The sequence below is a fragment of the Macaca thibetana genome, chromosome 1 (genome assembly GCF_024542745.1).
Source record: "Macaca thibetana thibetana isolate TM-01 chromosome 1, ASM2454274v1, whole genome shotgun sequence".
NCBI classification, from domain to species: domain Eukaryota; kingdom Metazoa; phylum Chordata; class Mammalia; order Primates; family Cercopithecidae; genus Macaca; species Macaca thibetana.
In genome coordinates, this window is record NC_065578.1 from 51,229,366 (window position 1) to 51,241,914 (window position 12,549).

The 12,549-nt window shown below is 41.9% G+C and overlaps 1 protein-coding gene across 1 annotated transcript in view; it reads right to left on the minus strand.

Annotated features, from left to right (window-relative positions):
- Window positions 1-1,544: 1,544 nt before the first annotated feature.
- TXNDC12 (thioredoxin domain containing 12) overlaps window positions 1,545-12,549 on the minus strand; it is a 34,205-nt gene continuing 23,200 nt past the window's right edge. The window contains exons 3-7 of the mRNA XM_050803692.1: window positions 10,060-10,112; window positions 8,552-8,625; window positions 5,875-5,944; window positions 4,861-4,944; window positions 1,545-2,409 (exon numbers count right to left, since the gene is read on the minus strand). Of these exons, the coding sequence (XP_050659649.1) occupies window positions 2,330-2,409; window positions 4,861-4,944; window positions 5,875-5,944; window positions 8,552-8,625; window positions 10,060-10,112 (361 nt within the window). The 3' untranslated portion in view covers window positions 1,545-2,329. The remainder of the gene's footprint in view (window positions 2,410-4,860; window positions 4,945-5,874; window positions 5,945-8,551; window positions 8,626-10,059; window positions 10,113-12,549) is intronic.

The window sequence follows — 12,549 nt, forward strand, 5'->3', positions numbered from 1 at the left end:
ATTAGCCAGGTGTGGTGGCAGGCACCTGTAATCCCAGCTACTTGGGAGGCAGAGGCAGGAGAATTACTTGAACTTGGGAGGCGGAGGTTGCAGTGAACCAAGACCTTGCCATTGCATTCCAGCCTGGGCAACAAGAGCAAAACTCTGCCTCAAACAACAACAAAAGAATCTGGCTAGTCTTTGCCTTCTCTAAAGTCCCCCCTAAAATGAGGCTACTAATACCTATCCCACGGGACCACTGATGGCGTTTAGAGAACAGATGGAAAGAGCCTAACATAGACCTTAGCAAGTCACTTGAAAGTTTTAGGTACACAGGACAGAGGACTAGCTTCTGCCCTAGAGGAGAATGGCCAACTGATGACAGCCCCAGATGTGCAATTGGGTTACTTCAATATAAAGTGGTCCAGGGCTATGATAGATATATTGGGGAAGGGATATTCTATCCTCATGAGAAAGATTAGGGAAGACTCTCTAGAAGAAGTGGCTCAAAATGGGTGGGAAGGAAGAACAAAAAGAACATATTTTAGGCTGAGGAAAACAAGATGAACGTAGAAAAGCATAAAACAGCATGTTGTCAGGAGAACTCAAAGCAATTTGGTGTCACAACACATAATGCAAAGACGTAAATGGGAATAAATGAGGTTGAAGAAGTAGGCAGGCTCTTAAAGGTCATGGTAAAGATCTTGACTTTAACCTGTGTCTTGGCTTCCTCATGTTTCAAATTCTTCCTCTGTACCCTGGGATTACAGTAGTACCTTTCTCACAGGGCTGATAGGAGTACTGAAGTGAAACTAAATGGAATAACATATATAAAGCACTTAGAAGAGTACTTGGCACAGACCGAGGTTCGAATATTTCCTACCATTAATACTATTACCTTAAAGATGGCAGGAAAGGTTTTTTTTTTTTGTGTGTGTGTGTGTGTGTGTGTGTGTGTGTGTTTTTTTTTAGATAGAGTTTCACACTTGTTGCCCAGGCTGGAGTGCAATGGTGCAATCTTGGTTCACCACAACCTCTACCTCCCGGGTTCAAGTGATTCTCCTGCCTCAGCCTTCTGAGTAGCTGGGAGTACAGGTATGCACCACCACACCTGGCTAATTTTGTATTTTTAGTAGACATGTTGGCCAGGCTGGTCTCGAACTCCCAACCTCAGGTGATCTGCCACCTTGGCCTCCCAAGGTGCTGGGATTACAAGTGTGAGCCACCATGCCCAGCCAGGAAAGGTTTTAAACAGTGGAGTAATATGGATAGATTGTAGGAGGAGGGAATTTTAGAGCTAGTAGGCAAGTTAAGGGGCTATAGCAATAAATAGTCCAGGAGAGAAAAAGCCTGCCCTGTGCTAAAACAGTGATAGTGTGGACAGAGGAAATTCAGGTATTTAAAAAGTAAAAGAGATGAGCCATTGTGCTCATTTGAATGTGGGAGGTGAATGAGCAGTCATCCTAGGTTGGAACTCCTAGATTAGGTCCTCTAGGTTAGTTTTCTTCCTGAAGTGATCTCCATCCCTCCCTCCTTTTCTAATAACAAAAAGCCATCACAGCACATTTCCTTTTAAAGTTTTATTAAAGTTTAATGGAACAATATTTTATCTCTTTTTTTGTTAATGCCAGTACAAAAATACAGTTGATGACTTGACAAAATGGCTACACGTAGGGCTTGAAGGTTTGAGTTTCTCCAACAGTAACAAGGGAAAACATGCTTCCACCTGGAGCAGAGTCCGAGCACACAGCCAGTCCTGCACACGCATATGTGCAAACAGGGAAACCCAAGCATGAGAAGAGGAAAGGGGTTGTAGAAATTTGCGAAGAAGCCCACAATTATTCCCAGAAGGAAAAAGGGAAAAAGCAGGCTACCCCCTTGCTAGGGGGTAGAATTACTGATTTACACTTAGAATTTGTTGTTGTTGTTTAATGATAAGCTATTTCTGCAATTTTAACATTGTAGAAAAGATGCTACTAGTCTTCTTTCACCACTAAGGTGAGTAAAGTGGGAGGAAATGGGAAAAGACTCAAATACTTAAGTGCGAGGAGTAAACCTCCAAGTGGCTCAAGTTTTGTGTCAGAAGGTTTCATTTTTACATTCAATGACAAATTGACATTTAGGTGAGAGGGAAAAAGAGAAGAAAGTCTGCCGCTCTCTGCTGGATCCACAAACATGCAGATCAGCTTGTGTTAGCAGAACTCTTCCACAGTGAGAGCGCTCCTTCCAGTGTAGGTAGGAATGAGGTTTCCTGGTCGGCTTAATTGTTCTAGATGATTCCTCAATATTCCCTCCCCTGCTGCATTCCTTCCAGAACACTAACTCTGATGAAAGAAGGGGCACATTCATGTTACAATTCATCTTCAAGATGTTTCTTTCGGAAGGCATCACCCGTCAGCCTTTCCTGAGCTTCCTTCATCCCCTGAACAACTATGAAATAAAGATGGGAGGAAAAAAGTATGAAGTAAGTAATATTTGACATTTGACAACTAATGTACACTTTTAAATGTTTCAGAAGAAATATGAGAGGAGTACAAGATCTGGACTCAAGATCTAGCTCTGGATTTTGGCCCTGGCAAGTCATTTATCTCTTTGAATTTGTTTCCTCATTTATAAAATGAAACAATATAACTCACTTCACACAGTATTATAAAAGTTAAATGGGAGAATGGATAATAAAAGTGCTTTATCAACTATGAAGTCGTACCAAAATCTTAGCAGTTACTTTGGCTTACCGTCTAGGATTAGAGCTGATCCCCTGTCCTAGACTGTAGATGTTCACTTGACCCCCAGGGAAGAGGAAACACCTTCCTACTGTCCCCCATTGTATCTTGTGGATGAATGCTGCACTTATTTTACTTCCTGGGGAGGTCACAGATTACACTGAGCGGTCTGTGTGCTGGGACAGGGGTGTCCCTACTGAAAGGGGTCATCATTTCCAGTATCAACTATACATGGATAAAGCCAAGTTCTCAGGCCAAAAAAAAAAACAAAAAGAGAGAGAAACCTGGAAGGAGGGCCTTAAGTAGACTTGAGATGAAACTTCTTATCTCTCTTGGGGCATCCTGCTTATGGATTTAGACTTAAGGAGGGCAGCTATTTCAGTATAGGCTCCTGAGTGGTGGTTCTACAAAGCACCCCTATATAATGGCAGGCCAGGAGCTGGGTTGAGCCAGAGTCTATGAATCTTGCAAAGCCAACCCATAAAGCTCATAAGAGGCAGATAATATAGTTTGTTATTTCTTTTTTGTTTTGCCTATGCCTTTAGTAAAGCTAGGTTTGAATGTTCCAGTTTCACATCAGCTGAGAGATGGAGGATTCAGGGGAGGGTCTCGTGTTCACATCTGGACTATGTCAGTGTAGAGACAGCAGTGGTAACTTGGATGAAATTCTAAAGGGAAGGTGAATCTCAAGATACAAGAATTGGAGACCTAAAGCCCAGCTGCCCTTCTCTATCTGGAAATTTCTCTTTGATACCAATCTTCAGTGATCTGCATTTGTTTAAGGAACATGACATTCTCCTTACTCAGGGGAAGAAGGTAATAGATTTCACAGATCTCTTCCCCGTCCCTAGTCTGAGAATAACAGTATCAAGAACTCAAATCATAAAGTCCTGGCATGGCAATAGGGACACATGGCAAGTTAGCACACAACTCCCTTTCATAGATGAGGGGAAAAGGAAAACAGCAACAATACATGGCATGAATTCCAACCCCTGCCTCCAGAATGACTGTGCTCAAAGATTAGAGAACAAAAAAGCATGACTGGCTGATGATTGCAAACTTCCTTCACTTGTTTGTGCTGGTGCTCTTCTCTCTCCTGGAACATACTTTTCCCATTCTGCTACTGACAAGGTCTCATTCTCTAAGACTTAATCCAGTCATTATTTCCTCTAGCAAGCCTTACAAACTCTCTATGTTGGGCTACATCCCCCCTCACTTCACTTCCATAGCTTGAAATGTCCTCCTCATACCTGTCCAGAGATAAAATTTTTATCCTTCTAGGTCCATTTAAGTTTCAGGGTTTTTTTTTTTTTTTTTTTTTAGACAGAGTCTTGCTCTGTCACCCAGGCTGGAGTGCAATGGCGCACGATCTTGGCTCACTGCAACCTCTGCCTCCTGGGTTCACGCCATTCTCCTGCCTCAGCCTCCTAAGTAGCTGGGACTACAGGCGCCCGCCACCACGCCCGGCTAATTGTTTGTATTTTTAGTAGAGACAGGGTTTCACCATATTAGCCAGGATGGTCTCAATCTCCTGACCTCGTGATCCGCCTGCCTCGGCCTCCCAAAGTGCTGGGATTACAGGCGTGAGCCACCGTGCCTGGCCCGCTCAGCTACTTTTTGTATTTTTAGTACAGATGGGGCTTCGCCATGTTGGCCAGGCTGGTCTTGAACTCCTGACCTCAAGTGATCTGCCCGCCCCGGCCACCCAAAGTGCTGAGATTACAGGTATGAGCCACTGCGCCCAGCCTATTTAATTTAATATCTATGAAACCTCTTAGACTTGTTCACCTAACACTATTCCTCTTCCTCTGAATTTTCATAGGAAAAACAGGATTAGCTCAGTAGGAAAAAAACTAAGTTCTGGACTCAAATCCTGGCTGTGCTACTTGTTAACTATGAAACTATGGGCAAGTGACTACCTCAGTCACTTGTGTGCCTCAGTTCTTCACAGCTGCCTATGGGTAAGTCAGCTCTTCCAAGGGAAGGGGGCTCAGTCTCATCTTTCTCCTGTATCCTACATAGGATCTAGCTAAAAGCTATAGACATGCAGGAGATGCTCAGCTAACATGCTGGATTTACTTTCCTATCACAGACCTTGCATGTGGTTCATCCTAGTTCAATCTAGCAATAATCCTCCCTCCCTTCAGCATAACTATACCTTGCTCGGCACTGATGTAGAAATACTTGTAGCTGGGGTTTCCATTCTCATTGATGATTTCAGGATGCACCTTGCCACTGGGATCTGTTATAGACAAAATGACACAGGGTTTTGCAGTAACTGCAATAGACAGGTACTTCAAACACTATATGGTACATCAGGCTCTCTGGGAAATAAGATCTGCCCATGTTTGCAGCCCATTACCTCACCATAATACCTCCCACATTTCTGCTTCCTTTTCTACTTGATGATTTTGATTTCTATCCCCCATAAAACCTAGCAGAATTTATGCTGAACAAAGATTAGGTGGTCATTAAATATCTCTTATAAAATTGTTTGTGGAAAGACATTTGTCTGGTTATATTATTCCATTGCCTTAGCAGCAATATAGGTTCAAGGGTGGGAATTCTGGCTTATATCTGTCTCTGTAGTGCCTAATACAGCACTTGACATATGGCTGATGCACAAATGGCTATTGAGTGAATAAATGATCAAACTTTTCTTTTTTTTGAGACAGGGTCATTCAGGTTCCTTCTGTCATTCAGGCTCAAGGGCAGTGGCGTGATTATGGCTTACTGCAGCCTTGAGCTCCCAGGCTCAATTGATCCTCCTGTCTCAGCCTCCTAAGTAGCTGGAACTACAGGAGCATGCCACCACACTTGGATAATTTTTGTACTTTTTTAGAGATGGGCTTTTGCCATGTTGCCCATGCTGGTCTCAAATTAGATTCAAGCAATTCACCCACCTCGGCCTCCCAAAGTGCTGAGATTACAGGCATGAGCTACTGTGCCCAGCCAAACTTTTGTCATTGCTCACAAAAGCAGTTCGTTAATGGGAAAAGTTTTACTTCAAACTTGTAGTTCTAGCATTCAGAACTCCCCCACTCTCCCTTGAAACTGGTTTTTGTTTGTTTGTGGTCATCCTGGTATAGTTTCACTAGGTGAAGTCAGTGCCTTGATTCATTTCTCTCTCCATCCACATCATGGATTCCCAGGTTAAGATCATGTGCCTTACCCAGAAAAAGGATTCGTGGAATATAACCCCCGTCTGGGCTGAAATCTTCATCTTTGGGTTCCTCTTCATCCTATTAAGATTCAATGTAAACCTTAAATCAGATAATGTCCTCTCTCTCCTCAAAACCATTCAGTGGCTTCCCCACTTGTAAGAGCAAAACCCCAAGTCCTTGCAGGCCCTACATGATCTATCACCTAGGCACTTCTCTAACTTAATGTCCTACCCCTTGTTAAGTCCTCTTCAGGACTTAACAAGAAGAGGACTTAACAAGGTCAGCCACACTGACCTCTTGCTGTTGCTGTAATTAAACAAGCCAGGCATCCTAACGCATTTTGGACTTGCTCTTACTCTCTGCCTGGACACACTTCCCCCATTATTATCCACATGGTTCATTCCCTTTTCTGTTTCAGGCCTTTGCTCAAATATCCCTTCATTTTCAAACCATCTGTTTAAAACTGCAGTCATCCCTTCCACCTTTCTTTTTTAGCCCTAGCATTTACCACAATCTGACATATTCTAAAATACTTACTTTCTGTCTTCCCACACTAGAATGTAATTTCAACGAGGAAATTTTGTCTGTTTTGTTCACTGCTATATTCCTAGTACCTACACCATTGACTTGCACATAGTATTTCTTCAGTGCATGAATTAATAAGACTGGCATTTTAGTTACAGTTGTGGACTCACAGTCCTCCCAGGAGATTAAAAACCCACACAATCTGTTTTCTTTTTAAGAAATTTCTGAAGTTGGAGATGTTATTACTGTCTCCTTTGAGTAGGAATCCTAATTCACCACAGAAAGTGGTGACGAATTCATGTGCAAAGGCAATCAATAATGTTACAATTTATGATGTGGTTCCCATTTCAGGGGTTAAATGGGGTCATTTCTTTGAATATAACTGCTATGGTGAGGTGTATCAGCATTCAGGCTATCCACTAGCTGTATAAGCGCAATCCCTTAGCTGCCTCACTGTTAACTGTTAATGTGTTCACAAGATTCCCAGACCTACATTTAAGTAAACATTATCTTTTTTTTCCTTCTTCTTCTTCTTTTTGAGACAGTCTCACTCTGTCACCCAGACAGTAGTGCAGTGGCGCCATCTCAGCTCACTGCAACATCCCTCCGCCTCCCGGTTCAAGCGATTCTCTTGCCTCAGCCTCCCTAGTAGCTGGGACTATAGGCAGGCACCACCACACCCAGCTAATTTTTTATATTTTTAGTAGAGATAGGGTTTCACCATATTGGCCAGGCTGGTCTCAAACTCCTGACCTCATGATCCACCCACCTCAGTCTCCCAAAGTGCTGGGATTACAGGTGTGAGCCACTGTGCCTGGCCCAAGTAAACATTATTTTCACAGAAACTTATGGCTAGTGGTATCATCATAGAGCATCTGAGTACCTCATACGTGAAAAGTATGGCCTAAAAGGGAGCATGGCTAGGTGAGAGTACCTATTCTTATCACCTGTTAGGCTCTATGATCTTGACCAAATCACATACCTGCTTCAGGCCTAAGATGGTTCTTTGTGTAAAATGAGGATAGTACCAATAGCCTAAAAATCCCTTCCAACTCTAAGATCTGACATTCTATGACTCAGGATTCCAAGACCTGTAGCCTATATGAGGTATGTAAAAGCTCTTTTCATAAGGAAACAAGCAGGTTGCACATATAAGCCCAGCACAGATTAGGTGCTCAAATGAATCACATTTTGCAGAAAGCTGTGGTCTGCATATATGACTACACCTTTAGTCTAGCTTTACAAAGATGTAAAACATGTCATAATCATAAACTAAGGATAAAAGGACCTTAAAATTTAGTCATTTTAAGGCTGGGCATGCTAGCTTATGCCTGTAATCCCAGCACTTTGGGAGGCCGAGGCAGGCAGATCACTGAAGGTCAGGAGTTTGAGACCAGCCTGGCCAACATGGTGAGACCCCCATCTCTACTAAAAATACAAAAATTGGCCGGGCGCAGTGGCTCCTGCCTGTAATCCTAGCACTTTGGGAGGCTAAGGTGGGTGGATCACCTGAGGTCAGGAGTTCGAGACTAGCGTGGCCAATATGGCGAAACCCCATCTCTATTAAAAATACAAAAATTAGCCTGGTGTGGTACTGTACACCTGTAGTCCCAGCTACTTTGGGAGGCTGAGGCAGGAGAATTGCTTGAACCCGGGAGGTGGAGGTTGCAGTGAGCCAAGATGGTGCCATAGCACTCCAGCCTGGGCAACAGAGTGAGACTCCATCTAAAGAAAAAACAAAAACAAAAACAAAAACAAAAATTAAAAACATTTAAAAAATAAAAATACAAAAATTAGCTGGGCATGGTGGCGCGTGCCTATAATCCCAGCCAGTCGGGAGGAGGAGGTTGCAGTGAGCCAGGATTGAACCACTGCACTCCAGCCTGGGCAACAGAGCAAGACTCCATCTCAAAAAAACAACAAAATTTAGTCATCTTATTCAATCTCTCCTCTCCTAGTTCCTCCCAGAAATAGATGTTAGATGGTTTTCTAACATATCTGATGCAAGCCTTAGTATTAGAGGTCAAGAGAAAAACACATACATAAATTTGACTTTTATACCACTATACCACTAATGAAGCTATAATGAATATGCACGAATGATGCTAATTTTAAAAGTCTTAAAATCATAGCAGAAAGGAGAAACTCTCAAAGTCTTACCTCAAGATTTACCATAACAAAATTATGGGAGAGTTCTGAAATTTCTGTAGATTCTGCAAATTTGGGCTTTAGAGCTGGGGGGAAAAAAGGTTTTGAAATAGAAGAAAAAACATCATTGTCACAACCAAACCTTAATAAACATAAGCAACACTATTTCTCTTTGGTAGTTTAGGCATTTATTGAGATGATTCACATAACAAACTTTTTTTTACACTCTCAAAAAGAAGAATTAGCCTACCTGATTCTGAACCTGCATAGCTATGTGACCTTGAGTGACTTACTTCATTTCTCTGAAGCTGTTACCTCATTTATAAAATAAGGATAATGGCATACAAATGGGGGGAAATGCATTATTTGCTTTTCATAGTTACATTTCAAAAACCATTGAAGTGAAAGACAATAGAGTGAGTCTGCCACAGGTGTATATATGTGTGTATGTGTGTGTATACATATATGTATGTGTATATATATAATTAATATTTTTGAAACAGAGTCTCACTCTGTCGCCCACGCTGGAGTGCAGTGGCATGATCTCAGCTCACTGCAACCTCCACCTCTCAGGCTCAAGGAATTCTCAGCCTCCTGAGTAGCTGGGATTACAGGCACGTGCCACCAAACCCAGCTAATTTTTTTGTATTTTTAGTAGAGTTGGGGTTTCACTATGTTGGGCAGGCTGGTCAACTCCTGGCCTCAAGTGATCTTCCCACCCCAGCCTCCCAAAGTGCTGGTATTACAGGCGCCTGGCTTTTTCCACTAACTATTTTTTACACTCCTTTTCCATCTAGGACTTTAAGTGTAGCATACCAAATAAAAGAAAAAAACCTGTCTGCAGAAGTGGCAAGGTGGTATAGCAGAAAGAACACATGCCACAGAGTCAGATAACTTGGGTTCTAATTTGGTTCCTACATCCTTCTCATGTCTCTGTCTGTACATTTCAGCTTCCTCTAATATGTATTGTTCATGTGATATTTTAGCACTTCATCCCATACGTGACATAACTGTATTTTTTTTTTTCAAGATGGAGTCTCATTGTGTTGCCCAGCCTGGAGTGCAGTGGCACAATCTTGGCTCACCGCAACCTCCACCTCCCAGGTTCAAGCGAGTCTCCTGCCTCAGCCTCCTGAGTAGTTGGGAGTACAGGCACGCACCACCACGCCCGGCTAACTTTTGTATTTTAGTAGAGACGACGTTTCACCATATCGGCCAGGCTGGTCTCGAACTCCTGACCTCGTGATCCTCCCACCTCGGCCTCCCAAAGTGCTGGGATTACAGGCGTGAGCAACCGTGCCTGGCCTGACATAACTGTATCTTAATCCCCTTACCTTCCCTAAAATCCTCTCCAAATATAATTGCAAATTTCATGAAGGCAGGAAATCTATGTCATATATTTCTTTAGTATTCCTTCAACAGTCAGCAGTGCTGGGCCAGAGTCAGTGCCAATATTTGTTAAATGTCAATATTTGACAACACATCTGAGTTTTGTATTTAGATTGAGCACTTACACTTACCTTTGCAAGCTCCACACCAGGATTTATGAATAATCACCATCAGGGGCAGTCCACTTAAAAGCAAAACAAAGAAATTATAATCTAGTAATTCTACTTCTTGAAATTTAATGAGATGAAGATAAATATATGAAGACATTTCTGTAGTATTATTTCAATTGGGAAAATCGTTAGACAACTTAAATGTTCAATAATAATAGGTAATTGCTGTAACAAAATTATTGATAAATTCTAGCATTTCTGTAAATTCTACAAATTTGGGCTTTAAAGTTAGGGAGGGCTGGGCATGGTGGCTCATGCCTGTAATCCCAGCACTTTGGGAGGCTGAGGTGGGCGGATCACTTGAGGCCACGGGTTCAAGACCAGCCTGGCCAACATAACAAAACCCTGCCTCTACTAAAAATACAAAAATTAGCTGGGTGTGGTGGCACACGCCTGTAGTCCCAGCTACCGGGGTGGCTGAAGTATGAGAATTGTTTGAGCCTGGGAGGCAGAGGTTGCAGCGAGCCGAGATCGCACCACTACACTCCAGCCTGGCAGACAGAACAGACCCTGTCTCAAAAAAAAAAAAATGTTAACAGCATTTCTAAATGATTATTATTATATAATCATTGAAAATAATTTTTAATTGGTAGCTTATATAAAAAACTAGGATACAGAAGTATCTATAGTCTGGTTTTAATTATAAAATATGTACAGAGAAAAGAGCCTTAATGTACCAAAACATAATAGCAGTTTTCTGTGGATGATGGCACTGTGGATGTTTTCCTATACTACATCTATATTTCATGATTTTTCTACAGTATAATTTTTATAATCAGGGAGGAAAGTGTTCACAATGAGCAATGCAATCCACCTGAACCAGACTGGCTAGAGGAAGCTCTTAAGCTCTCAAGGCTCAAATGACAGTTGGAAGACCCCATGTAGGTAGGTAGCCATTGGCTTTCACCATCACACAACCCCATGTCACCATAACATACACTGTATAATAGCTACCATGCACTTAACATATTGATCTATATCTATTATTTACCCATCTCCCTCCACTGGACTTGGAGATTCCTAAGACAAAGAACTCTTAGCTGCCTCTATATCCCTTACATCTGACACATATATTATTGATAGCAAACACTTATATAGCATTTGCCATGTGCCAGGCACTACTGTAAATATACATAAATTAACCCATTTAGTAAGTGTCAAATGAATCATTCAGCCTCCTCACCTTAGGCCTACCTCACATCTGGATGGACCTCTGCCTGCAATACTTATAAAAGCTTGTAAACCAAATGAGCAGGGCAAGTTTAGGTGGGTAGTAGGATATAGGTAACTATAGTAGCCAAAATGTGCTGAACGTTTATTATATGACATTGTGCTGTTTATGCATTATCTCATTTAAATCCTCAAAATAACCCTAGGGTAGATACTATTAATGGTCTCACAATAGAAATGAGAAAACTGAAATGCTCAATACAGTAAATATTTGGCCACATAAAATCTAGGTTCTAGGCTGGACGCAGTGGCTCACACCTGTAATCTCAGCACTTTGGGAGGCCGAGGCTGGGGGATCACTTAAGCTCACAAGTTCAAGACCAGCCAGGGCAACATGGTGAAAACCTGTCTCTACAAAAAAATACGAAACTTAGCCATCATGGGGTGCGCGCCTGTAGTCCCAGCTACTTACAGCACTGCACTCCAGCCTGGGAGACAGCCAGACCTTGTCTCAAAAATAAATAAATAAATAGATAAATATATAAATATAAAAACCCAAAACAAAACCCAAGGTTCTGCCACTTACTAGGTAACTCAGAAGTCCAACTTCAAAACCAATGTTCTTTCTGTTACAGTCTCCTTCAATTTAGAATGGTAACCCAGAATCCATGGTTAAGCCCAATTCAATCAATAACCAACTGAATGAAGGTTGGAAAAAGCCTTTTGAGTTTGCCTCATCCAAACTCCATTTCACACATGAATCCTCTTGTTTATCAGAAACAAAAGGTAGTATAGATTACCTCACAAGCAAGGAATATACCATGAACCAAGGCAGCCCATCTACCCCATCTTTTAATAGCTCCATAGTTTCAGAGCATGCATGTTTTAGAATGTCTTGCTTTCTCTTTTCTCCCTGGCAAACATCTATTTATCCCTCTAGAGCAGGGGACGGCAAACTAGGGTCTGCAGGCCAAATCCAGCCCACCGCCTGCTTCCACAGGGCCCATGATATGCAAATGTTTTGTTGTATATTTTTACACTTTTCAATGTTTGCAAAGCAAATCTAAAAGACTCCTTTGTGATGTTAAAACTGTAATTCACAGTTGAGTGTAGTTTTATTAAAATACATTCATGCTCATGTTTACTTACCATCTATAAGTAGCAACAGTATTTCATGGTCCACAAAGCCTAAAAACATTTACTATTTGGCCCTTTACTGACATTATTCTAGAGTGATGGTTCAAGTGTTAACTCCTCTATAAAACCTTTCCAAAACCACCT